Genomic DNA, 27,876 nt, shown 5'->3' on the forward strand with positions numbered 1-27,876 from the left:
AACACGAGTGGAATAGTGAAATAAAATCCTTAAAATATTGCAGTTGGAGTTTACAAATCTGGATTTTCATTCCTTGTATTTATAAAAAACATAACAAGGTACAAACATATCATAAAAACTCAATTTTGAGAAAGAAACAATGGCTAGAGTACACAGCCGCGTTAACAGGCCTGTCAATTTCTTGGAATTATTTGATATGAAAGGCAGGTATGATTTTTTTGTATTAGTTTAAGTATTTCCTAGCCTCTCTTAGCCACAGGGTTGGCTACAAAAGACACAGAGTATACCTTAGGATAAACTGGCATGAGTGCGCCGTCGGACCCCAGGTTTTCAACATTTCAGGATTGTTTCTGGACGGAGGTCGGGTGAAAAACGAAATTACGTTTACATGACTTTGTCGAAATTCGTCGTGTGACAAGAATGAGTGTATAGATGACTAGGGGAAGCTTACTTATTTGTGTCTTCTATACTATCCATCATATACCCTAGGCCCTGCATAACGAAATTCAACAATATTCAATATCCAAAGCAATATCCTCACTACAATAGGCCCCAAAACAGAACTCCCACCCACATAATCGCAAATTGACACGAAAGCTTCATTCCATGAAGCATTTCTCTCGTATTTGATCATCTTCTACTCTTCCCTAAAAAATATAATACCAAATCTAATCACCATGGAATTCACCATATCCCGTCCAGCTCACGTTGGGCGCCCATTCCTTTTTTAAAGGAATTTTTATTAAACCTAAACATACATTACAAATCCTTATCATTCAAGATGAACTGTAAGTTTCATGTTTCTGATGATTATTTCTAGACCATATTTGATACTTAAAGACCCATTCAGTGATCCCAGCGCAAGTGTAAAATAAATATAAAATTGTTTATAAATTGCTTAAAAGTGAAGGATAAGTCATTCAAATTGTCATTTGGTATTTTTTTAAATGACAAATTTGGCAAAAAACGAAGAAAACAGCAGTACTGACGAAGTTGAAGCCCCATTCAAATACATGTTGCTAATTTAGATACTGTCAGTATCTAAATTACAGATTCGTGAAAATGTTTTATTTTGTCTTAAATACACGGCTTTCGGCTGAACCACTCGCAGGCTATGTTAGCACATCTATGACAATGACAAAGGTACCAAAATCTGAATTTTGATAATTTTTACGATCATCCGGGTGAGCAAATCACTGAATGGGCCTTTAATATAGCAAACCACCCACTTTTAGGCCACATTTCAACCATAAAAGAGTAAGTAGCCTTAATACTCATCTAACGGAAAAGCGGTGCTACCCCCATCGGATTCAACCAAATCGACAAACGGCTCCATGTAATTGTCAGGCAATCCTATGCACTCATTTTACGGAAAGCATTTGGTTCTACTACCCCACGTGGACAGGGTAGGCTATCCAACGTTCAGGGTACGGATAGGTTGTTTTTGTAAGATATGGGCATGGCACTTTACATATTCATGACGTCATTTTAACGTCAGTCTGGGGGAAGTTTGTACTTTGTTTGGTATTATAGGAGATTCATACTTATTGGTACAAAAATCATAGACATGGGACGTTTTCTGGGGAAATCCAAAGGGGGTTGCTACTACCCCTTCCCTTCGTTAGATTTGTTATAAAATGCATCAGTTAGATTTTAATAATAGTACTGGCCTAGTTGCTAATCTGGGTTTCTCTCAATTTGTACCTTATAACAGGTTTCAAGGGCGTGTGAATCAAGGTAGTAAAATTAACAGGTGGGAAGTGACCATCAACTAGCTCAAATTCATACTTCCTCAGTAGAACTGACCATATGGTCTTAATTTGTAGGTAGGCAAAACTTTCGCCAACACATCGATGATGACCAACACCGAAGGGAATGTAGGAAAACTTGTCGTTTTTAAACTGCGCCTTTTCATCAAGGAATCTATAAGAATACAACGGAAAGTGAAAATAAAAGTTAATAATTTTATACCACATACATGTATTACTTTAAAAACATCGACTACGGCGTCAGCACACCAACTCTAGTCTCAGGATCTCGTTCCCTCTCAAGCTCGCTCATCAGGCCTTCCAAACTGGCTTGGTTCTCAGATTGCGAAGCCTTCGAATAACACCGAGCCCCCTACTTGATTTTCACAACATTTGAGTTATTTTAAAATTGTATCCACTACATATACACTTTGGAATTCTGCGATTGAGCACGAAAACTTGCCTGTTTCCGATATTAGGCGACTACAGGGTGTAACATTAAAATTTATACAATTGCATTTTGACTTCTCAGGAAAAAACAAAAATATAATATGTAATATCTTGACTAAAAGAAGACGTTTCGCTGGTTTCTTGGGTTCAAAAGCTATGTTCGATTAACTAAATCGTCCAAAAAACGTGTTGGGCCACTTTTGCCATGTTTGCGCATATCAAGTTTGCACCGCGTAAAACAGACTTTATGCTTTATATCGTGCATTAAACATCAGAAAACTGACACAAAAGGTTTTTTTTGGTATAATTAACATATACTAAATAATAATATGATATTTCTTTAAAATTTATAAATGAAGTTATGATATTCCTTTCAAATCATCTTATACAGTAAATTCACATATCCCTGAGATATCATCATTTGTAAACCTAGTAACAGTTTTTGCAAAAGTACAAAACAAACGGTAATAAAAGTTTTGAAATTAAGTTCAGCATAAGCACATTTTCAGCAATCATTGACAATGGCAGACATGACTAGGTTCACACTAAAAATTTTACGCTTTGTTTATTTTCTTTCATCTTTCTCCCTCGGAAACCCAAATCTAATCGTGTAGTACGATCCGGGAGTACGATTAAAGCCCATTTGATTAAGTTGCGGTAAGTGTATCTTCTGGAAGTCATTACCCCGGGGTCATTACTGAGTTAGCTAGAAGAGTTTGACGTACAGGATCGATGTTTGCTGGACTTCTAGCTGTTCTGGGCAACCACTATTGCCAGCATTTCTGTTAGCAAATTCTACATACTTCTCATAGTTATACGTAATTGTATGCCTTGATGAAAGACGCGAGATTGGAAAATGAGCTACAAAATATCTTTTAGTTTTTGTTTGACTCCATGAGATACAGTATGTCACAACCATAAAAATATGCTCTTCCAACGTGAATTGGGGTTGAAGTTGTGGAGCTGCAGCCACGATTCCTAGTCGTTGAGGTTGTTATGTCAGTGCTTAGTTTTGACTTTCAAAAGTTCAAGGAGATACATATTTATGTAATAACTTCTACCACTTCGAATACTCAATAATGTTTAAAACTATATACGTATCATAAGAGCACCGACCAATTAGCAGCTGGTCCATGGTTCAACTCTATTCAGTCACTTTTGTCACACACATACAAAAGTGGCCCAAGCAGTTTTAAGACTAGGTTAGATAATTGGCCATATCTTCACTTGCATACCATAGATTTTATTGAAACAAAGCTGGTGGCATACTTGTGTAATTCTATTTTCCAAATTTATTGTTGTGAATGAAAACAGATCGTTTCATGATGTACAGTTAACAACACCGAGTGTCAAAACTCAAACGGGCGGTGTAGACCACAGATTCTCTGTGAGAATCTGTGTGTAGACATACCCATATCTACATTTAGACTTGCTTCAAATCCTCGGGCTTTCTGTAGATGATACATTTTTCGATCATTTAGGCCTGTATATATACAACACTTAGAACACCAGACAGTCATGCATATACAGCTGTTCTGCTTTAATTGAAATGTGAGTGGCCTTTAGAATAAGAGTACTCCGTCTCTGGTCACTGTTTGTATGATGGTGTATCTCCCGGAACAGACACATGAACCCTCAGGCCATATAGGGATATAATGACATGGAAGAACGAAGTACTGATGTTTATACTCCTGGCAAAACATTGATATACAAGTTATATAGGCCTATAACCACAGTATTTATAGTCAATTGGATTTATGTTCAACAGGCAAAAAGCTAGGTGAAAGTGACTTTAAAAAAGGAAGAAAGAATGATTAAGGCAGAAGTATTGAATCAGGGAATCTACATGGCAATCTTACCTGTCAGGGTTAAAACTGAACGGGTCTGGTGCCCACTTCTCCTGAAGACATTGATTGACAGATGTACACACGCATACCTGATGACCAGCAGGAATGGTATAACCCTTGAAGGTCTACAAAACAGAATATTTAAAGCAAAAATAGGCTTAGCCCGAGGCTTTGAGATAGGTGATTTGCTATCATGATTCGCCAATATTGATATGATGCACATAGCTATTTCCGACCCGATATACAGCGCTATGCCAAAGCCATGAGGCCAAAAATGTGTCTGCTTGCCAAGACACGACCGACCCCAAAAAATTTATTTAAAAAAAAACACCATCAAACACTTTTTTGTAACAATGATATAAAAAAAGGGGTTTCGCTATAAAAATGCTAAATGGCACATGAAAGTGAATATTCCTGGGCAATCACAGCTTTTTTCTCATTTAGCCCTCCCCAACAATACAACAACTTCTCCGATTTGGGCAAACATGGTAGCAAATTGTGTACTAGCTAGAAAGAATCAGGAAAAGAATAGTTTTGCCTAGCTACTGTGTTCACTTACTGAGATAGAGTGCAAACAAGGTCAAAGGCCATTGATTGGCGATAGGCCACTGTTGATCTTTGACTTTCATTACATATAACATGTAAAGACAACAGTTTAGAACGTAAGTTCTATACCGTTTATTGATTCTTATATCAAGATGAGCATTTTACCACCATTTTTGACCAAATTGGAGTAAGTTGAAATTTTGACTCCTGTAGTGGGGCATAACGGACCCCCGGGGCAAAACGGACCCAACGGAAAAATAGGCCTTGGCAATACTGCCGTCTATGCAAATTATATTGAGGAACACAAGTATGGCCACACAGATTTACTACAAAAATTTGATCTGAAACAATCTACTGACATCCGAGCAAGATCGAGTCAAAAAATTACAACCTGTCTGACGTAAGATATGTAGATGTTTCATGCGCGGAAATTTTACTTCATTAATATCGGATTCCCAAATAATTGTGTATATTGTAAACACTAAGGTACTAGCTTTGAGCTGTATGAACTGCATGGCCTATATGCTACAATATATTATGCATGCAACCTATTCCTAAATAATCAGGTATGGGGCAAACCGCAACCCCTAGTGTGGGGCATAACGGAACAGGGTTCCGTTTTGCCCCAAGGCGTTTTGCCCCACAGATGGGTTCCGTTTTGCCCCAATTGGACATAATACGTATTCACTCAAGGAAATGAAGCGTTATCTAGGGGCCTACTCGAGCATGGTAAACACTTCGCTGAAACATAGGCATATTAAACTAGGCCTACAGATAGAATTAATGATTAAAAGTTAACTTACTCCACAGAGATGGGTAGGCCTACTTAATATTTCTTTCTAATCAAATATTGGTCATACATATTATAGGCCTACTAGGTCTATAAGAAGTTAACCACTCACTCCACAGAGATGGTAGGCCCACTTAATATTGTAACTGAATATAGGCCTACATATAACTAGGCCTAGGGCCTACCGATGGAACTACTGATATAAGTTTACACCCAGGGTGCCGTTTTGCCCCATAGGGGGGGTTCCGGTTTGCCCCGATAGTGGGGCAAAACGGATTTATTTTTTGAAAATATTTCTTCATTTTTATAAAAAATTGTAAGATTCAAGTTATATTGGTTAATGGTATATTAAAGGTTAATACAAACTTCAACTGAACATATACTTTTTACAGTCATATTACTTATGGTGACGTCACAGAGCATCCTCGAAGTTAAGTGTTCCGAGGCTTTTGTAGAATAACTTTATAACGATAGGACGTAGATAGCACAAACTGTTTTTTTAAATAATTTTTAATCCTTATCATCAGACGAGTAATTTGATATCTCTTTCAACAAGATCGAAGCTTCTTCAATTTTTACCCCAGTGTGAACTTTTGTGACCTCCAGCAAAAAAAGGTACCTTACAATTTGAGTCAACTACCTCCTAGCAGTGATCTTGAGGGTCTATCCAAACACCTCGTGGTATTAAATATTGGTTGACATCGGTGTTGAACTCAATCCTTAATTAAGGCCCGTATGAGATTTAACTCCTAGACTAGTTAGTAGCTCACTAGCTCTCACTCGTCCTCGCTTGCTCAAAATATTACGAGTCAAAATATGAATGGGACGTTGTTTGGGTGTTCAATGGGTGTTAAATATGATTGTTACTAGACAGTAGGCCTATGAATGAGACGTTGTTTGGGTGTACAATGGGTGTTAAATATGATTGTTACTAGACAGTATGAATGGGACGTTGTTTGGGTGTTCAATTGGGTGTTAAATATGATTGTTACTAGACAATATGAATGGGACGTTGTTTGGGTGTACAATTGGGTGTTAAATATGATTGTTACTAAACAGTATAAATGGGACGTTGTTTGGGTGTACAATGGGTGTTAAATATGATTGTTACTAGACAGTATGAATGGGACGTTGTTTGGGTGTACAATGGGTGTTAAATATGATTGTTACTAAACAGTATGAATGGGACGTTGTTTGGGTGTACAATGTGTGTTAAATATGAGTGTTACTAGACAGTATGAATGGGACGTTGTTTGGGTGTACAATGTGTGTTAAATATGATTGTTACTAGACAGTATGAATGGGACGTTGTTTGGGTGTACAATTGAGTGTTAAATATGATTGTTACTAGACAGTATGAATGGGACGTTGTTTGGGTGTACAATAGGTGTTAAATATGATTGTTACTAGACAGTATGAATGGGACGTTGTTTGGGTGTACAATTGGGTGTTAAATATGATTGTTACTAAACAGTATGAATGGGACGTTGTTTGGGTGTACAATGTGTGTTAAATATGATTGTTACTAGACAGTATGAATGGGACGTTGTTTGGGTGTACAATGGGTGTTAAATATGATTGTTACTAGACAGTATGAATGGGACGTTGTTTGGGTGTACAATAGGTGTTAAATATGATTTTTACTAGACAGTATTAATGGGACGTTGTTTGGTGTACAATGGGTGTTAAATATGATTGTTACTAGACAGTATGAATGGGACGTTGTTTGGGTGTACAATGGGTGTTAAATATGATTGTTACTAGACAATATGAATGGGACGTTGTTTGGGTGTACAATGGGTGTTAAATATGATTGTTACTAGACAGTATGAATGGGACGTTGTTTGGGTGTACAATGGGTGTTAAATATGATTGTTACTAGACAGTATGAATGGGACGTTGTTTGGGTGTACAATGGGTGTTAAATATGATTGTTACTAGACAGTATGAATGGGACGTTGTTTGGGTGTACAATTGGGTGTTAAATATGATTGTTACTAGACAGTATGAATGGGACGTTGTTTGGGTGTACAATAGGTGTTAAATATGATTGTTACTAGACAGTATGAATGGGACGTTGTTTGGGTGTACAATTGGGTGTTAAATATGATTGTTACTAGACAGTATGAATGGGACGTTGTTTGGGTGTACAATAGGTGTTAAATATCATTGTTACTAGACAGTATGAATGGGACGTTGTTTGGGTGTACAATGGGTGTTAAATATGATTGTTACTAGACAGTATGAATGGGACGTTGTTTGGGTGTACAATGGGTGTTAAATATGATTGTTACTAGACAGTATGAATGGGACGTTGTTTGGGTGTACAATGGGTGTTAAATATGATTGTTACTAGACAGTATGAATGGGACGTTGTTTGGGTGTACAATTGTGTGTTAAATATGATTGTTACTAGACAGTATGAATGGGACGTTGTTTGGGTGTACAATAGGTGTTAAATATGATTGTTACTAGACAGTATGAATGGGACGTTGTTTGGGTGTACAATGGGTGTTAAATATGATTGTTACTAGACAGTATGAATGGGACGTTGTTTGGGTGTACGATGGGTGTTAAATATGATTGTTACTAGACAGTATGAATGGGACGTTGTTTGGGTGTACAATGGGTGTTAAATATGATTGTTACTAGACAGTATGAATGGGACGTTGTTTGGGTGTACAATTGGGTGTTAAATATGATTGTTACTAGACAGTATGAATGGGACGTTGTTTGGGTGTACAATAGGTGTTAAATATGATTGTTACTAGACAGTATGAATGGGACGTTGTTTGGGTGTACAATTGGGTGTTAAATATGATTGTTACTAGACAGTATGAATGGGACGTTGTTTGGGTGTACAATAGGTGTTAAATATGATTGTTACTAGACAATATGAATGGGACGTTGTTTGGGTGTACAATGGGTGTTAAATATGATTGTTACTAGACAGTATGAATGGGACGTTGTTTGGGTGTACAATAGGTGTTAAATATGATTGTTACTAGACAGTATGAATGGGACGTTGTTTGGGTGTACAATAGGTGTTAAATATGATTGTTACTAGACAATACGAATGGGACGTTGTTTGGGTGTACAATGGGTGTTAAATATGATTGTTACTAGACAGTATGAATGGGACGTTGTTTGGGTGTACAATGGGTGTTAAATATGATTGTTACTAGACAGTTTGAATGGGACGTTGTTTGGGTGTACAATGGGTGTTAAATATGATTGTTACTAGACAGTATGATTGGGACGTTGTTTGGGTGTACAATTGGGTGTTAAATATGATTGTTTAGACAAAAGCATCGAAGGTCATATAGATTAGGTTAGTTGAAGATACAGATGTATGACATATGACTGCACCTACTTTATGACTGGGCTTCTATTTTACATGTCCTATATCATAACTTTGTCGTTATAAAATTAACTAGTGTATCAGTTCTTTGTAGATAATCATTATTTTATTGTCCTGTTCTTAATATTATTTCACGGACCCTTCTTCAGCGATGATACCAGATTAAGCGTTTCGCACATTACAATGACGATAAGCAAATAATCTATATAAACTTATACTTATACTCTGTACGTTTGCCCCAAAAACTATAGGACAAATGACTGAATTCCACTTGAACTGTCGATCCAGTCAGTGATATTCCATAAATCTTGGTGTAAACTTACCAGCGGTTTTTTTACCATTCGCAACATCATCGCTACAGGAGGACGGAGACGAAGCGTTTCCTTCAGACATACGTCTAACAATGACATATCTTTCAACTGTTATGCAAAAAAAAATGTTATAGAGCACAAAACATTAAGCATGCATCCATTTTGCCTAGGTCATTTCAGATAAATTCCTCATCATTTCATCATGGAAGGTATATACAAATAGAATTTAGGCTGTGATTGGATAATATGTTAATGCATTATTGATAAATTAAATAAAGTAATGGATTGTTCCATATTGATTATTAATATTGGGTTAATTTGTTTGAAGTGACCTTTAAGAGAGATGTCATTCTCTTCGAAGGGGGGGGGGGGGTCATGAATATGTCGGTGACCGGAGTAATTGTTCGCCTACTCATACTCAAGACAAATTATTCATGGCCGGACTAAAGCGCGGATCCGCCAAAACTTTAGAGCGCCGAAAGTGTGCGAAGCGCGTTAAATTTTCAATCATAAGTGTAGGCGCAAAATTATGCATCATTTTTGGGACAAACATGAAATGAAAATTTGGCTGACAAACCTGGTCATAAGTTAGCTGACTCTCATAATCGCTACCACATATCCGTAATTGTTCTTCATAACATCGTTTCTAAAATAAATAGAAAATAATTAATGTAATTAATGAAATAAAATATAAAGTCAAGCAATAATATCAACATACATTAACAACGACGAGTCTTCTGATTCATCTCTGTTGTGGCATTTTCAATGTCTGATGTGCTACTGTTGAATTGGGATAAAGTGTACTATAAACAAACCTGAAATTGTTGATTTTGTGAAAGAAAGAAACCGAGCCACGAGGTTGTTGTTGACGAAGTATGTTGCGCAGCTACTAGCAATCCCATGCACATACCGGCAACCTCGTCATCCGTAAGTGGGTTTCCATTGCTGAAATTGTGAAAATGAAAAAATACCCCGAGTATAAACGGTTATGCAAAAACAAAACAAAATTTCATTGTCTCTATTCTTCATTAGTCCAATCCAATCGTAATGGTTAAAAATTCGAAAGAAGAAAACAAACTGTATTTTAACTATCGAAAACATATCGACTGAAACTAAATCGTTAATCGTTTTGAATTCAGCTGTCACCAGTGGCGTAGCGTGAGTCATCCGAATGACTGAGGGAAGAGCGGTCTGATTGAGCACAGAGGCACCTGGTGTTTGTTGGTCAATGGATGTGTTGTAATCAACCAAATGCCCCTCCTCACATCCTGTCAAAATGCTGCGCCTGACAATATTCATCAAGTAACACTTGGTATCTAAAACACATAATTTAATGTACTCTAGTCTTAAACATTATATCTTACAGCATTGCAGACATATCAATCAAGTTGAAACTTACTTATAATTCGGCCTCGAATCAATTAGAGTTTGCAGATAATCATCAACTTTAACCGTTGCCGCTCGTCTCTTTTCAATAATCTATAATATATAGAAGCAGTAAAGTACAATAGAACAATCATTACTAAAAAGATAGATACATATGAATTACAGAGGTGTGAAAAATGAGAGCGGAGGCTATAACGACCCTAAAATATCAATGAAAGCTTGAAAAATCTCATGGCAAAAATTTGATGATTTTTATCAAAATAATAGTTTCTGCCAAAATCAATAAATATTGGTCCAAAAGGCTGGTTTTAGCAAATTTTTTAAAACAATCTCAAAATATGGGCCGGTCGGGCCCGTAAACAGATTTTTTGCCGCCTAAGATTTTGACACATTTTGATAATTGTCGAATAAATTGTCTATATACTTCAAAGAATGCCTACAATAAGCTTAAAAAGTTACCTTTTCAGAGTCTGAGTTGAGCAAAGACGTAGCTTGCGACACCATCACGGCGTCTTCATTCAGCGTAGTGATTAGGGACGCACCATTAGATACTCAGGGGGGGGGGTAGGAAGTTGGGGTCGGGGGAAAGAATTTTTTTTTCGCCGCCAAAGGCGACAATTTTTTTTTTAATTTCATGCATTTACACACAGTTAGGTGGGGAAGGTTTTTTTTTTTTTTTTAGTGTTGGTGGGGAAAGGTTTTTTTTTGCTCATGTAGTGGGGGAAGTTTTTTTTTTTTTGAAAAACTTCCTACTCCCCCCCTTAGTATCAAATGGTGCGTCCCTTACACTCCTCCGGTCACCTGACCACCCGGTGGGTGGTCAAGTGGCAGCACATCGTCATAGATGGCGGGCAGGTCGTATCCGGCATCCCTGTTGAGTGTAGGTCTTTGGGTCTTGATCTCTAAGGCTTCTCTGATCTTTCGGTTCCAGAAGTGGTCCTCCCTACGCTGAAAGAAGACGCCGTGATGGTGTCGCAAGCTACGTCTTTGCTCAACTCAGACTCTGAAAAGGTAACTTTTTAAGCTTATGTCAATATGATAGAGTCCAATATCAGTCTACATGCTGCTAATGCCTACAATGTTTATAAAATTACGACAACCTTCATCACTTACCTCGTAAAATATCTTCTTCACCTCTCGATGAGCTTGGTCTCTTTTTCTAAAACTGGGGAATGGCATCCATGATGGAAATAGCCACGCCAAAGGGGTGAGTCCACGATCTAGATCAGCGTAAAGTTTGGCGAGGCGTTCATTGAATATGGATCGGATTTCCTGCCCTGAATTAAATACACATTTGAACAACAATAATTTAAAATGCGTAAATGTGACTTCACAACAAAGAAATAAACAAAATAATAAAACACGCTCATTTATCGAAGCATCATTATATCATAAGGGAGTGTTCAGTCGGTGGGGTGGAAAAATTCGTGTATTCGACGTAAAATTATTGATTTTGACCCCCTTTTATACGGTCATACATTTTTGTATCCTTGTTACGGCCTTAGTTTTGTTGACCCCCTCTTCAAGTGGCGTGCACAGATTTTCATAAGCAAAAAAAAAAAAAAAAAAAAAAAAAAAGGAGGGGCTAGGTGATACACGCATTGTAGGCACTGGATTGAAATAGCAATTTTCTTCGTTTTACCTCATTTTGTTTGGCTCGAAATAAAAAGAAGCCAACATGATCAGCGAAAAATAACATTTAAGTAGGAATCTATTTTTATTCAAGTTGGTTATTATTGCTTTAAGCGGATAATATATTGTATATTAAGGTGGTACTACACCCCCCTGATAAATTTTGTGACTAAGTTTGCATTTTTATTTAAAAAATAACTACACACTGGTAACAAAAGTCATGTATATTATAGGGGCAGGGAATCCAATTACTTCACTGAAATTTCAGTGATTCAAGACTAGTGGTTCATTAGTGTTAAGAAATGAGGTAGAATTATAGCGGTACCTCTTTTCTTATCATAAATAACGTACCGCTTGTCTTGAGTCACTGAAATTCCAGTGTAGTAACTGGATTCCTTGCCCCTATTATATACATAACTTTTGTTACCAGTGTGTTATTATATTTTGAGAAAAATGCAAAAGTAGTCACAATTAAAATTTTTCAAGGGGTGTAGTACCACCTTAAGGCTTTAAATGAGCGCACAAAGCAGGTGCGTAGATATGTTTTGTGGCGCCCAGGATATTAAATGGCGCCCTTTCTTTTTGTACACAAAACACATAAGCTTCGTTCAACATACCGTGAAGGCATCGACTGACAATCAAAAGTATCAACTCTTCCATTGCAACGAGAAGATCTGAAAGAAATAAGAATATTGACGTTCTTCTATCAATATAATTATGAAACTATGATAACACACCTCGGACTTTAGTCTTCATCGTGGTTTTCTAACTTTCTAGTTAAGACCGCATATGTCTGCACTGCCAATTGAAAACAATATTTTGTTTTATAAATTACTTTGGTGACATTAAACCTCTACATACCAATGACTGGCCTGCATGCTAACGTCAAATGCGGTGTTCATATAATTGGGGTCAAAGGTAATTAAGTGGCCATTTCTGTTCTTATACCAATTATCTTCAAAGTGTCTATTCTGTTATAATAACATAACATACAGATAATTTTACTTGCACACGTGCATATTTTGTACATAAAACGCGATCGTGAATAATATCGCACCATACATTGATATATGAAATCAAACTGCTAACTCTTAAGAAGAGCTCTGATGGTTACATCAAGTGGTGCATTGCAACTTGAGTTGCTTGAATCTGAACGAAAGAAAAACAAATTGGCAGGGGATAAAAAAATGCCAAAGGCATGTATATATGTGACCGTACAGCACGAATGAGCCGTAAATGTCCTAAATTGTATTCTGAGTTACAGTGTAAAATGTTCATGAAGGTCGTATTCATCGGTACCTTTTGTTGGCGCGATATATATCTCATTTTAAACCAATAAATAATCCTATTGTTGAAGAGGATAATAAGCTTCTACCTTAGATGTCCATAGAATTCATAATAGCTCTGGTCTTTGTTTGCTTTGGCTACATCCTGTTCAAGTGGAGGGGTACAAAGCATTGTATTTTGTCTAGGTATGTATAACCAACAATAACAATTAGAGGATATTCCTGAACCTCGTTGACTTGGGGATGATTTGAAATGACCGCCAATTATGACTGTTTGATATCTATTACCAACAATGTGGAAAAAAGAGACACATGTAGAAACGAAAAAAGCTATATACCATTTTGTTGAAGGAGCAAAGTTCAACAAACCATAACCCCGCTTTTGGATATAGTTTGAAGTCAAATGATATGCCATTTTAAAATATGATATATATTTTCTAAACACGAAATAAACCAAAATTGACCGGGGAGGAATTTACGGCTCATTCGTATTAAAATACCATAAGCAATTAGATCAGCTAGCTGGTTCAAGAAGTAGTGAGGTGTCCATGCGCTTGCGCTTGCCATTAGCCAATCTAAGTGTTCATAATGTAGGCTTAGGGCCATCATGTTAAAAGGCACAATTTCCTCGAGGGTCAAAGGTCGCACACACGGCTGTGATCGAGGTCTATGACCACATCTATGTATAGTTTCACCTTTTTCTCCGCTATCGCCCCATTTCTTAAAATATTCCGTTGTTTCTTTTGTTATCATCGGCACGTATTTCCTGAAATTCGACACACTCAATCCAACTTTCATGATCTTCTTCTGTTCTAGGAATACCTACAACAAGAGATTGATAAAAGAGGAAACCAAACAAGAGATTGATAAAGAGGAAACCAAACAACAGAAATGATCAACGTCAATAATTATAACCAAAATAAAACATGTATTACGATGACGCAAATTACCCGGGAAAATGGATCAGATGTGAACACTTACTGATTTGACAAACAAGAATTGTTAAGTTGATTTGGTTACAGCGTGTATATTTATGATAATTACTACACCCATTTCAGCAACTGTGCTGTTAATAGGCAACAGTGATCTATGTAATGAAACATGGAAACCACAATTCTGAATAAACTCTCAATAACTACCTTTAAATACACACAACAAAATGTGATATGGAATAAAACTTCAAAGCTTTAGCTGTCATTTCAGACTAAAATAAATATACTCGTATTTTACTAATTTCAATTTGGGGGGGCACCCTATAGCTATAATGAAGGTGTGAAAGTATAACATATCACATTATTACACGGCATTTAGAGTTTTAAGCAGTTACTTTCGGTTGAGGCAAAAGAGTTGGTAATAGGTGCATATTATTCTGGATGTTGAAGTATGTATGGGGACGTAAAGGGTATTTTTTCACAAAATATCTCTAGATATGGGGGTGGGGTGGGGGTGGAGGGGTGTTGGATTTCACAGAAAATCCTTAGTCCATGTTTTAAAAAATGTTTCAAAGCGGCAACGAAAATTTCCCGAAAAAAGAGAGATGATGTCATGGAATATTCGCAACACTTACTGCGTTTTCTACTGCGTATCCTACCCCTTTTCCAACCACTGGTCCTGTAAGATTACCATATACCTCTTCGGCATTGAGTACGTCATTTTTGCTGTTGAACATAAGGGCACTGGCGTCTGAACCAATAAGATACGTGAATGTCTGGCCAACCATTGTGAAACTGAACACATCACCATACTGAAAGCAACAAGATTTACTAGATAATAATGGTAATGATGTTGTAATACCAATAGAGGTACTTTAGAATCTACTTTACTCATTTGTGACTTCTAACAAAAGGCGCGGGTTCCACTTAGGTTTCATTATCATTGAGGTATAGGACTTTTTATTTTTTCGGAGAAGAGCAGGTAGGGTAACTACTTGATTATATTTCTACATGTTCATACTACATACTCTGAAAATTTTAGAAAATTCGCACGAGGCCGCCGTTTTTTAAAATCCCATTTTTGTTCCTAAAATGGGGGTTATAGCGCCCTCAACGGGCACTCTCTCCATAGGGCTACATGTAAAGACCAGTTATAGACAAATATCCCTAAAATAAAACGGCCTCGTTCATTTTTCCTCAAATTTTGCATATGATGTAGATTTAACATCTGGAATGTAATGCAAGTATTGTCGTTGCTGCTCTTCTAAATTCATTTTTAAAATGTCCGCCCCAGACCAAGGTGGTTCCCGTAGTATTCCTCATTCAAACCAATTCAATGCACGACCTCGGAGGTATCTGCATGACTTTGGCGGGCTATTTTAAAACAGTCATGGTTTCACACGTAGTTACTTCTTTTGAAAGTCCTAAACAAGGTATAGCAGTCGCTGATAGGATATGCAGCTTATAGAACACGGATAACCTCTATATAGTGGAATAAAAGTTACCCGGGTAAAATGTTTTGGTATCGCCATCGAGCTATAATAGCTCGATGGTATCGCATTCAACACATTGCTTTGGAGTAAAATTGATGTTACATCTGTATGCTCGTACAGTAACACAATTATACCAAGTCAATACACTGTTCTCACAATAATTATGATATATACAGAAAGTAGAAAGGCACTGTCAGTGATTAGCTAAATCAGGATATATTTTTGTTTATTTTTGCCAAAGGAACAATTTGACACCAGTTGGTTAAAATCTAAACTCGGAGCATTTTTCAATTATAGACGCTCGTGGACACCGAAACAGGTCAAACTATACTTTTTCTGAATACTTGATGAGAGGAATACATTGGTATGGATATCGAAGCCTGTGCGGCCAACTGTGACCGTTTAACGCACTTTTCTACTAAAAAGAGTGAGCAAGTAACTTCTTTTCATGTGCTCGTTATGATTGCTAGCGCATACAAAGAAAAAAGGACGAATTAGGAAAGGATTAAGATTACATAACACTTTCGTGCAATCTCAATTTTAGTACCTCTATCATGTCCATGCTGAGACAAATGCTTGTGGTATATATATAGACGGAAACGAGATTACGTTCAACTATCGAAGGCATTACAGAATTTGCGAAATGAAGTTTGAAAATTTACTTTAACTTCTACGGCAATTCAGAGTTACTTCAACGCGAACGTCTGATTGCTTTCTGCACCAACAGCGTATTGCCGCTTAAATTCGGGACACGTGTATCAATGGGTGATCAAAAGAAGGGCTTGTGTAAGCGACTACATGCAAATTTCTTCCTTTTATTTGGTCAAGTGTGTTGCTGGTCACACTTCAAGACAGAAGACTCTACCTTAGGCACTTCGTTTGAATAAACATGAATGAACTCGCTAGGCGATGACCTTCTCAACAGGGATTGTGTCAGGACCCAGCGCTTTAAATATCATATTATTTTTTAAATTAGCTATGACTTTCATGTTTCAATTAATATTCTTACGATAATATGTCTATAATTATTATTTAATAAGGCTCAATTATTAAAGTTAATGTTAGCTTTGTCAATTTCATATTTCCATTATACAACACAAAGCGTAATGAAACATCAATACTTTCTTTCTTTCCCTTCCTTCAATCTCTTTCTCCCCAGTGTCCTCATCTCGAGAGGCATTTGAGGGTTTTGTTTTTGGGCGGACATGGCGGGGGGGGGGGGGTGACTTTCAAGGGGAAATATTACTGACAAAAATGTTTCTACATGTGTCTCTTTTTCCACATTGCTTGTAATAATGTTTCCAGGACCCCTCATTACCCAGAAGTTTGTTGCACATATCGACTGTTCAGTGCCAGAAGTGAGTAAGTGAAATAGCTGCCATGTGTAGCTGAGTACAATATTGTGTGTAAATTTCCAATTGTTCACAGGGCAAATATTGCACTACCGTCGATTTATTAAAAAAAAGTTCCCGTACCTATCGTCGGGAAAGGTTTTACTTGCTTAATATATACATAAGAACAATGCTGGACATTGAACATGGTCTATGGTTAAATATTTACTTTGATAAAAACTTAAGGAAAGATTTGGGTGTAATATATATAATATTATGTTTAAATGTACAGCGAGTTGTTTGCTGTTCGTATCTAAGTACACAATCATCACCTTTTGTCACAATCATACTCGAATGCACTCAGTGTGCAATATCGACGGTGATCTGAGCATACAGACAATTTGCGTTTCCGCAATTAAGCGATCGAGTCCAAATTCAGCTTTAGAAATTGAAATAAAACGGTTTACTTGCTCTTAGGGTGTAGCGGAAGTACACAAAACATTCTATTGTCAGGCAGAACTTTAGTTCTTTTGTTATGCATAGTCGCGCTAAAAGTCGATCGATACATTTTGAAATCAGGACAATTCAGATACGCCTTTTTGCTATGAAATTAATTTTCTCGGTCAATAATAAGCAATATTTTTTTCCTTCAGAAATGTCAGTTAAAATATAGTGCTTTTTTCGGAATTCATTTTTTAACGTTTCAAACTAATACAGTTTGCTAAAGAAAGATATTTCCCACCTCTGTAAGGTACATCGTGTGGGTCTATATATGTGACTGTACACAACGAATGAGTTTTATTTCGTGTTTAGAAAACATATATCATAAGCTTTAAAATGGTATATAATTTGACTTCAAATGATATCCAGAAGCGGGATTATGGTTTGTTGAACTTTGCTCCTTCAACAAAATGGTACCTTTTTCGTTTCTACATGTGTCTCTTTTTCTACATTGCTTGTAATAAATATCAAACAGGCATAATTGGCGGTCATTGAACCCACCACTTGAACAGGATCTAGCCAAAGCAAACAAATACCAGAGCTATTAAGAATTCTATAGACGTAGAAGGTAGAAACTTATTATCATCTTCAACAATAGGATTATTGATTGGTTTAAAAGTTGTTTGACTATATCTAAATGTTATACTTGTTGAAACAACTGGAGGTACTGATGAATAAGACCTTCATGCCCATTTTACACTGTAAAGGCTGGTTCAAAGTGTATATTCGAAGGCGAATATTCGGCTTCGAATACTTTTTGGCCGTCAAAATATATGCGGCTTCGAATATAAAACTATGAACCGGAGAAAGATATATTTCTACAATTCACAGCGTTGCCCGACTGTTAACAAGTATTGCCCGTTGACCTAGGTAAGCAAAATTTAGAGAATTTCTGTAACGTAGTCAATACAATAATAGGTAAACTCAATATTGAACTACTGTCATGATTTAATGTCTGTAAAATAAAAATGAATAAATAAATTAATAAGTTAATAAATTAAAGAAATAAACAAGTCAATAAATAAGTCAATAAGTGGCCATGCGTTTTAAGTGGAGATGTAACATGCAAGCGACATTTTGGGGTTCATAATATAGGCCTACAGCTTATGTAGTTAAATTTGGTGTCAAACTAAAGCTTGTGATGAGACCAATACAGTAAGCATAATAAATGTTGTAAAAAATTATTAACATTTGAATAATTGGTATATAATTAGCATAATTTGCGTGATAGAGGACGATTAGGAGGAGCAAATTGAATATAAGTGACCCCCAGTGGTCATATAATGCAAGAGGTCCATTTCTTTTTTCACATTTTGTTTACAATTCACTTTAAACTGCATACTTTAACACCATACAATCATATTCCAGGTAATTTAATTTGCTTTGAGAAGCAATGTTGCATATTTTATTTTCTGTGATTATCGAACACATGGCTAATTGTTATCTAATCAAGTATAACATTATAATTATAATTATAGGCCTATTAATAGTAATGTGTTGAGTTTTTAAAAAGTAATATCCGCCTTTTTTCTTTCTTTTTGAAATGACAAACTTGTTACAAAAACAAATCATTTTTTTCGTCAGAGGCAGATATTTGGTCTATTCAGTGTCATAAAGCTACAAATAGATGATCTTTTAAAATCATTTTTAAATGGCTATTTCTTTTTCAACCTTATTGTTTGTATTTGTAATGTTCACACAATCTGACAATGTCCCAACTTATACATAATGTGAATCGAGCCATTGTAGGACAACGATTTTGAATTAAACATGTTAATTGTGATATTTTAATTCCCCTAGAACACCATTTCTTTTATTTTACCTCTTTATTTCGTTAAAATTACTCGAAAACCGTCCTAAGAGTTGTTACTGATATACATTTCATAATTTTGGGCAAAGAATAGCCAAATAGTTGACCGAAATCGTATATTTGCACCAATATTTGACTGAAATCGTATATTAGCATTACCGCCCCTTCGTGGCTTTATAGCAAGCCAAAGTGCTGCTAAATGTGAAACGAGATTACATGAAATATATATTTCAGAGTTGAACAAGTTTCAACTCTACGAATATATTTCTGAAATATGTCTATCTGATTGGTTGATGGTCAAGAGGACTACGGCATCCTCAAAGTCTCTTGCTGTAATTCTCTAATCGATATCTATTATAGGACCGATCTTTTGAAATCCATACAACCGTGTCAAATGAAATAGTCTCGGATCATAATTTGTGCACGATACAACGTTGATACTTCAGATTTCGGAATTGTATAGAGGCCCTGCATGAAATTATCGATTGGCTCCAAACAAAGGATTTGAGCCGGTGTCCTTCACCGTAGTTATGGCGGAGTGCAGTCCATTCAATCAAATGTTGTCATCAACCTATTTGATCGTAGTCATGGTAGTGCAGGGTTATGTGTGTGAGTGAACTGTCACGGTAGATTGCAATCATGCTTTTGTTGAATGCATTTGAGTAGTCCGCCATATTTACGGGATGATACGTCACATGCAAGGCCTCTATTTAAAATGAGGCATAAATCACCTTGAACAGGTTGAATGCTGGCAAAAGTAGATAAAATAACTATGGGTCGAATTTACATTAATCAGTGTCCTGGGCCAGGATAACATGTAGGACTCCTTCGCATTCTAAAACAATACTTCACCAAATGTCCTTGCTTTCATTTTCTCATTTAATTTATTTTTATTTTTATTAATTTCTTTCCGTGTTAACCTATTTATTTATTAAAATGTACCGTCTATTAAATTCCTGTAATACAATGTATAGTCCTAGTGTATTTGATAACAAAATTGTTTTTATTTTTGATTGGAATTTGGGGTTCCATAGATTTACAAGGGTCAGTTTTTACACGATTTCATATATCAAATATGTTTGGGCATGGCGGAATTAGTATATGATTAAAAATAGACATACTCTTAGGCCCCCTTTTTAAATGTTTGTACATTATTAATATTAATATTAATGTACAAAATGCAAACGAATGTATATATATTTGATTGTTTTGTAAACATTAATTTTGATGTTTACTCATAATTATGTCTGGAAAGCCAGGAAAAAAACTAAGGAGTATCGATATTTCCTGGGAAAGTGGATCAGATGAGCAGTGAGTAAAAACATTCGCTCTAAATGTTTATTTGATTTTTATTTTTTTATGAATTTATTAGGCCTACGGGTAAAGTGCAGGAAAAAACTCCAAACGCACTCTAGGATTTTTCATCAGCAGCAGAATAAATTTCTCTTGCATAGATTTTCGGGTGATCTCGTTCACTTGTACATTTGTAGGTTATATTTGTAAGCCTAAATATCATATTATTTGCATAAAACATAACTTACCATCACTACAGCATAGGAATGCTATTGCCTGCCAGGCATTTTCCTTTTTCTGGACGTCTTTATAATAGTCCCTTACTTTTATGTCACATAAAATGGGTACGCTTGTACCGCACTAATAACGTTGTCTTTCAGTTCGTTATCAGCCATTTTGGAACTATCCAGGCGTATTTTGCACAACTGCGCAGGTTAATTTTCATTGGGGATTTTTGAAATCATCGTTCGTCGAACGATATTCAGGTGACCTCGAGCCTTATATATAAATCAATAGTATCTCGCTATCAGTTGCGCGATATTTAATCCGATTCAACTCGGCGTGTCATCATATTTTATTGGTTGCCGTATATATTTTGACGTCACAAAAAGTATTCGACAACGAATATTCGCCTTCGAATATTCACTATGAACCGACCCTAACTCAGAATACAATTTAGAACATTTACGGCTCATTCATGCTGTACAGTCACATAATTATTATAGTTTTGTCAGAATATCCGTTTTGATTTAACCTTTTTTCACTTGCGACTGCCAAAATGTCCAACTCAGTACTTTATTTCTAATATTGTAACCAGCAGAACTAATCGATATTTCTATTGTGGCTTGCAAAATCATCCATCCATTTGTATAATATTCGCGAGTTGATTTTGACAAAATTGGTAGTCGGAATTGAAAAATGGTGCAATTAAAACCGAAATTCTGACAAAACTATGATATATAGCTCACAATGATGTGTGTTAGAAAGTTAGGAAAAATCCTTCATTAGCGAACTATATTACTTTGAAAAGCTAAAAGGTTGATAAAAAAAACAAAACTTGCGTGTCAAGTTGAAGCCTATCAAAATCGAAAATATTACACTAAATGACTGAATTCCACGCCTAAGTTTAACACTAGGATTTGGAACAAAATATAGTACCAAGCATTATAGTTTTTCATGACATTGACTGAAAAATGACAATTATTGCTTTTTATTTGGCCGAGAAAATTATTTTACATTGAAAAGGTGCAACTCAAAATTTTGCTAATTTCAACACCAAAATTCCATCGTTTGTATTGTCTCATTAAATGACTGAATGAGCCTTGTACAACAATATAAATCGGTTGACTAGAGTTCTGCCTGTTGTCGCGATCTAGAAGTCTTTCAATTCGTGTGAGTGACTATGCTCATCAGGTTTTCGGAAGGGAAAAGGGGCACTTTTCTCTATAATATTTTGTCAAGGGGATACTCTTCCCCCTGCCCCCCCACCCCCTCCCGCTGGCAACGCTACTTTGTCTGCACTGAATGAAAACATTACTTCGTTAGTTATCGTTGATTATTTAGAAGCCGACGGGGCAACTATTAAAGTTAGACGACTTAGAACATTTGTACTTGAAATTTGCGATGAAAATGTTTCTTTTATTCGATAATAAAGGAAATATGGGGCATATGTTCAATATTTTGATTACTTACTGAATACGCTGCGAATATCTAACAAAACTTAAAAAATAAGTCGGGTCAGGTGGGGTGTGAAAAGTCGGGTATGAGAAGTAGGGTCACAAATTGTACCGACCGGAATGTCATAGTCTCTAAGTTGTAGGGTTAGGTGCAGTTGTTTTTGCCGAGCAGAGCCAAGCGAACATGAGAGTACCAACAGAGACTTCATCAGAAATTAAGCTGAACTACACGGTCCTGAGAAATGATTAGAGAATTCTTTATCCGAACTTTTATATCGAATTTTAATTATGCTGTTATCACAGCCACCAAGGACTGCCGACATCTAGAAACACTACAGTCATTGCAGAGTGAACAAGGTTCCTGATAGGAACTGAAATATGTCTAGCGAGTACTTTCAATTCTATTGGATCTGTACCAGGCCCTCTTTCTGTCAGATTCTTCTTCTTTCTTTCTTCAATGAGCCATCATAACTATATATGCACTTTCTACCTTGATGTGGATCCGCCTATTACTAGTATTATGCATGGCTCATCAAGCTACAATGGGCCTGTATGGATAGCAGCTACATGTATTTGTGTCCAAATCTATGGGGGGGGGGGATGGGGGTTGGTGGGCCATAGTCAATTCGTGCCACGACGACAAAATTGTCCGATTTTCACCTCAACAATTCCCATCTGTAGGTATGCTCAATTACATCATATTGCTGATAGGCCTACATCTTCACAACTGCATCCCATGTGCAACAGCTCGGACAGTTTTTCGAGGACCTTGTTTCTTTTCTTTTTATCATGCTTATAATTTAATGCTTACCTTTTCATAGGCATTCCGAAGAAACATGATAGGATCTATGTTGAAATCAATAGCCAAACCTAAGAATGGTATCTTATGCGGAATCCGAGGTGGTAGTAACATGCCCTGAATCAGAAAGAAAGATAAAATGGGAGGTGGAGTAAGTTGCAGTGCTTGGCTTGCTGGTGATATTGTTCCATAGCAAACAGCTGTTAATTGATCGTCGCTTATTCGGTTATAGCCTAACCATTTGAAATACATAACCAAGATAAATCGTACAACAGCATTGACGAATATTTGAGCACTATGAATTAGCAAGTGCCGCCTCCATGAAATCTCCTATGGTAGCAGCTTTGACGATAAAATATTATCTAGAATTCCGCACCTGTGTGTTTCAAGGCCCCTCCAGGGCCGTTCCTAGGGATTTTGCCGCCCTAGGCAAAGCCTCTCCCTGCCGCCCCACCAGAGCAAAAAAAGTGTTAAGGGGGTTACCCCCTTGAAAACTCATCAGTTGTTTTCCAGTGGCGGAGCTAGGGTTTGTGGCGCCCTGGGCAAAGGATAATGACACCCCCTCTAATTCTTGAAACAATTGCGCGCTGAGCGAGCAAAAATGTGCACAAATAGGGCTTACCACTAATTAATTTTGGTTATGATATTGAATATCGGTCTTAAAATGATATTGCAAATAATTTTGTGGAAATGCGCGCGAAAAAATTTGATTTTTATCACTTGGAGGGGCGCAGAATGATCCTGAATTGGTCAATTCGGCGCCCCCTAAGGGAGGCGCTGTCAATTTTTCTTCCCTTTTCTTTCTCCATTCCCGTTTTGTTTTCTCGCCCTTTTTTTGCGCCCCTCTACGTTTGCCGCCCTAGGCGACCGCCTTACCTGGCCTAATGGTCGGAACGGCCCTGGGCCCCTCTTATCTATTGACCTCAAACAAAGGATTCAAACTATTATAATAGAGTCCCTGACCTAATGTAACACGTATTTAATGAGGTGCAAAGGGACTGGTCTACTGGTTATGAACGAACTCTATACGACCAGTACACTGTCCGAATGCCTTATTGTGATGTGGCGGGATGTTTTAAAAACACGGCCCCTGAACACAATATGATGCTCGCACATTATTTCCGGACAAGGAAAAATAGCCATAATTTGCCATAGAAGTGACGTAATTAATCGGATTAACTACCATATCAATAGAAGAATGCAATTCTGAATATATCGCCATGCACTATAACATTCACGCGGTACCTATGGATTGAACCCACTGACCTCTACACATGGATAGCGGGCTCACACGTAATAGGATAGTCGCCGATTGAAACCACTGATATGGCTTTTTGCCCTCACCAATATGGTAGAGGTCGCGTCAGTAAGCACAATACCAATCACCTGTTCGTGGTATTGATTCTTTTGTGCTCCGCGCATTTGCATGTCTTCTGGAGGACGATTTGAACTAAATTTTTTACGCCGCCTTCGGCAACGAGTTTTTTTTTTCAATTTCAATTTAAATTTTAATGTATACTTTTGGGTGGGGGATTTTTTTTTACTCATCAGCATAGGCTTAGGAAGATTTTTAACATGGGGGAGGGGAAATTTTGAAAATTTTGAAAAATGTAGGTCACAAACACCCATTTTCCCTCTATTTTATCACAATTTTTTAACTTCACCTAGGATTATTGGGGTGGGGGCTGAAAGGTATTCCAGCTCCTGCACCAAAATTATTGAGGGGGTGCCCCACAGCCACCGATTCCTAAACCTATGATCAGTGAGGTCAATGTTAACATGTATTTTAGGTAGAGTATCTCGAGCTGGCGACCCCAGATCTTTGAATGCATCACTGCTGTAGCTTTCGTCAAGGGGGTGACACTAAATTCACGGTTGTTCTATTAGCAACGCAAAACCTTTTGGTTTACTAGCTAGAAAGTGAGGCCAGTTATCGATCCGTTATGAATAATTCATGTTAATTGGTATTGGCAAATAACAACGTTGTTCGTTTTGCGAACTTTGCCTGTTCAATGAGAGTATAGCGCGCCCCCAATACATCTGGGCACAAACCAGGCGAAAACGATCCAGTTTAATGAAATGGCGGACGGGTATTCCCATCAGGCACCAGTGATATGTTTTTTCAAAGAAAGTCTATTAATTTGATATGAAATGATATTTTGCAATAGCAAAGTCAAAATTAGGACTTGCTGTCAATAATATGAAGAAAATATGTGACAGAGGCAAGGTGTGAAATGCAAGTAGTATTTGAAGTTACGATAACCTTTGATACCCGAACTGACCTTCCATCATGGCGCCTTATTCGTAAATGTATTTCTATTATGCTCTCAAGTAAAATAAAATACCAATTTGCACTAAGCAGACAGAATGTTACTTGGCTCCCAGTATGAATTATTCATTTTATACGGAGGTAAAGAAATGCACAGTGTATGTGCAAGCCGTGCAACAATACTCCCAAATATTTATGGTGAATCTGAATAGATTGTGATATACATGATGTGACATATCATGTGTTCGGGAAATCACGTGGCAATATTTTAAGATTTCAGGCTTGTTTACTAGTTAATTGCCATTTGTACTCTTTATTATTTATCTTTGTTAATTTTACATATATTTTAAATGCTGATAAATCGTGGTTGGCTACCCATGATATCTGTTAAATTCAATGTTTTATGAATATAATTCTACCACGCAGAGGGAGTCACGCAGCAGAATTTCACACCACCTGACTTAGCTATATTTCGAAGCTCTGCTCTTCAAATTCATGTAAATTCCAAAGTTTATACACTTAATATATTTAATATAATACTAATTTTTTGTTATAACCAACTGGTACACGAAATATACTAGCTTATTACCTATACAGAAAGGTGATTATCATTTATCAGCCTTCACTCAGCAATTTGACATGCCCGGCATATGCAGCCACTCTCCGTCTGGATAACATGCCTGTCGCCCTCAATACGTCTGGGCACAAATTTAAATAACAATACGCTATTTACATATCAATGCGGCCTCATGCTAATTAAAGCTGCCCCATCCAGGAGTTCATCCATGCTTTCGTACGAAGGGGAAGAAGGCTACAGGAACTAATTCAACTTGCATCATGTGCATAGCCCATAACCTCAATGCTTCCGAAAACCCGCACCCTGACTAGAGTCTCCAATAAACGCCCGAGTATTATGACTACCTTGATTGTCTCAAATACGTACCTTGTGTGTAAATATAAGTTCTTGTATTCTCTTGAAGAAAACCACCATAAGTGCAGCCACGACAATCAAAAGTACATTCGTTCTGCTCCACTCCCACACAAACCAGCCTGCAAGCTCATTTATAGTCATGGTGAAACTGAAAACAGACAATGCGTGTTGCCTTTTTAAAATTGAAATTCCTGCAGAAGCTTGTCGATGTAGTCAGGTTGTATGCGTGCGTAGGTGTAGTACGTGTAGGGCACAACCTGTGAAGCTTGTAACCGTTTTCATGATTCATCACACCACCCTACGCCATGCATAAATTCGCATAGCTCGATTTCCCTAAATTGAATATTTTCAAAAAGGAAACTAGTTTGGAAGCGAATCGTCTCAAACCCACGCACCTTGCCACTAATGAACTAGTCAAAATAATGACAGATTGCAGCGCCTTAGACCGATCGGCTACCGTTTTTAAATTTGAAGTTGTACACATAACCAACATACCGGATATAAAATTTTAAAAACGATATCATGACAATCAAAGACAAAAAACGCACCATATTTGGGATTTTCCTGTTAAACATTAACCCTAACCCCTATGTGCTTTGCTTTTTGGCGAATAGAAAGGAAAGAATAAAGAGAAAATGAATAAGTTGTTTGTTTTGGTTGGGATTCGAACCCGGAATGCCGACAAAGATTTGTTCCAAGTATTCCAAGAAATTTAAGAAAAAATTGTTGGACGGGACCTTGTATGGACTATTATATCCCCTAACTGTAAAAGCCATGGCAACTGAACGTGTAGGGTGAAATGCCTTGCCAACACACGGAGCTCACGTGTTTCGATTATTGGCCTGGTAAGAAAATACTTAGCATGCCCATGAGTATCAATTTTGCCACGCAGTATACGATGTACAGGGGGGCTGAAAAAATGACCACAAACTTTCCTGGGAAAATTTAGTTTATATGCTTTTCTATGGGGTTGACCCATAATTTTCATGTCAAAAAGAGGGGGGGGACCTGAAAATTTTGAGGTCTGTAAAGGGGGGGGCACCCAAAAAATTTCGCAATGAAATTTTTTTTGCATCAGGCATCCCTAACAAGTGTTTGTGAACGGTCCCTAATATTCATATATTCCTTTATACATTGGATGCTACAGTTTTACACAAAACTATTTGATTGAAATCCCTCCCACTCGGCTATTTCTAAAAGATAATCAGACTGCCATAGCCTACCTATTAAATTAAGCGTTATTTTGTTTTATTTTAGAAACACTTTTATACATTTATCAGCATGACGTACTGCGGTGTAATGATTCCTTATCGTCACGCAAACATCAATGCCTGGATCAAGCTAGTCATGAATTACGTACCGTAGCTGTGCGATAATGATTATGTTTGCTTCAATATACTATCAGTTTATCATCAGCTTTGGGTTCGTGTAAACATTAAAATGAGGTGATGAGGTGAATATTTGGTGACACTCATTCAACTTAA

At 37.0% G+C, this 27,876-nt stretch overlaps 1 protein-coding gene across 1 annotated transcript; it reads right to left on the bottom strand.

Moving 5' to 3' along the window:
* Positions 1–964: 964 nt before the first annotated feature.
* On the bottom strand, positions 965–26,523 carry LOC140169011 (lanosterol 14-alpha demethylase-like). Its single transcript, XM_072192303.1, has 12 exons — positions 26,405–26,523; positions 23,205–23,309; positions 14,925–15,101; positions 14,053–14,179; positions 12,689–12,745; positions 11,553–11,716; positions 10,453–10,532; positions 9,869–9,998; positions 9,631–9,699; positions 9,066–9,161; positions 4,058–4,170; positions 965–1,923 (listed from the first exon to the last, which is right to left on the bottom strand). Exons 1-12 carry the CDS (start codon positions 26,450–26,452, stop codon positions 1,671–1,673), a joined length of 1,419 nt encoding a protein of 472 aa, XP_072048404.1. The 5' UTR covers positions 26,453–26,523; the 3' UTR covers positions 965–1,670.
* Positions 26,524–27,876: the final 1,353 nt, after the last annotated feature.

Source organism: Amphiura filiformis, chromosome 14 (assembly GCF_039555335.1).
Source record: "Amphiura filiformis chromosome 14, Afil_fr2py, whole genome shotgun sequence".
NCBI classification, from domain to species: Eukaryota; Metazoa; Echinodermata; class Ophiuroidea; order Amphilepidida; family Amphiuridae; genus Amphiura; species Amphiura filiformis.

Bases quoted from the DNA above. Each gene is read 5' to 3' on its own strand.
- LOC140169011 (XM_072192303.1), bottom strand. From the start codon at position 26,452: ATGGTGGTTTTCTTCAAGAGAATACAAGAACTTATATTTACACACAAG. The intron at 11,717-12,688 runs GTATGTTGAACG...TATTTAATTCAG, and splicing joins TGTCAGTCGATGCCTTCACG to GGCAGGAAATCCGATCCATA. The intron at 9,999-10,452 runs GTAAGTTTCAAC...TCACAATTTCAG, and splicing joins GATTCGAGGCCGAATTATAA to CAATGGAAACCCACTTACGG.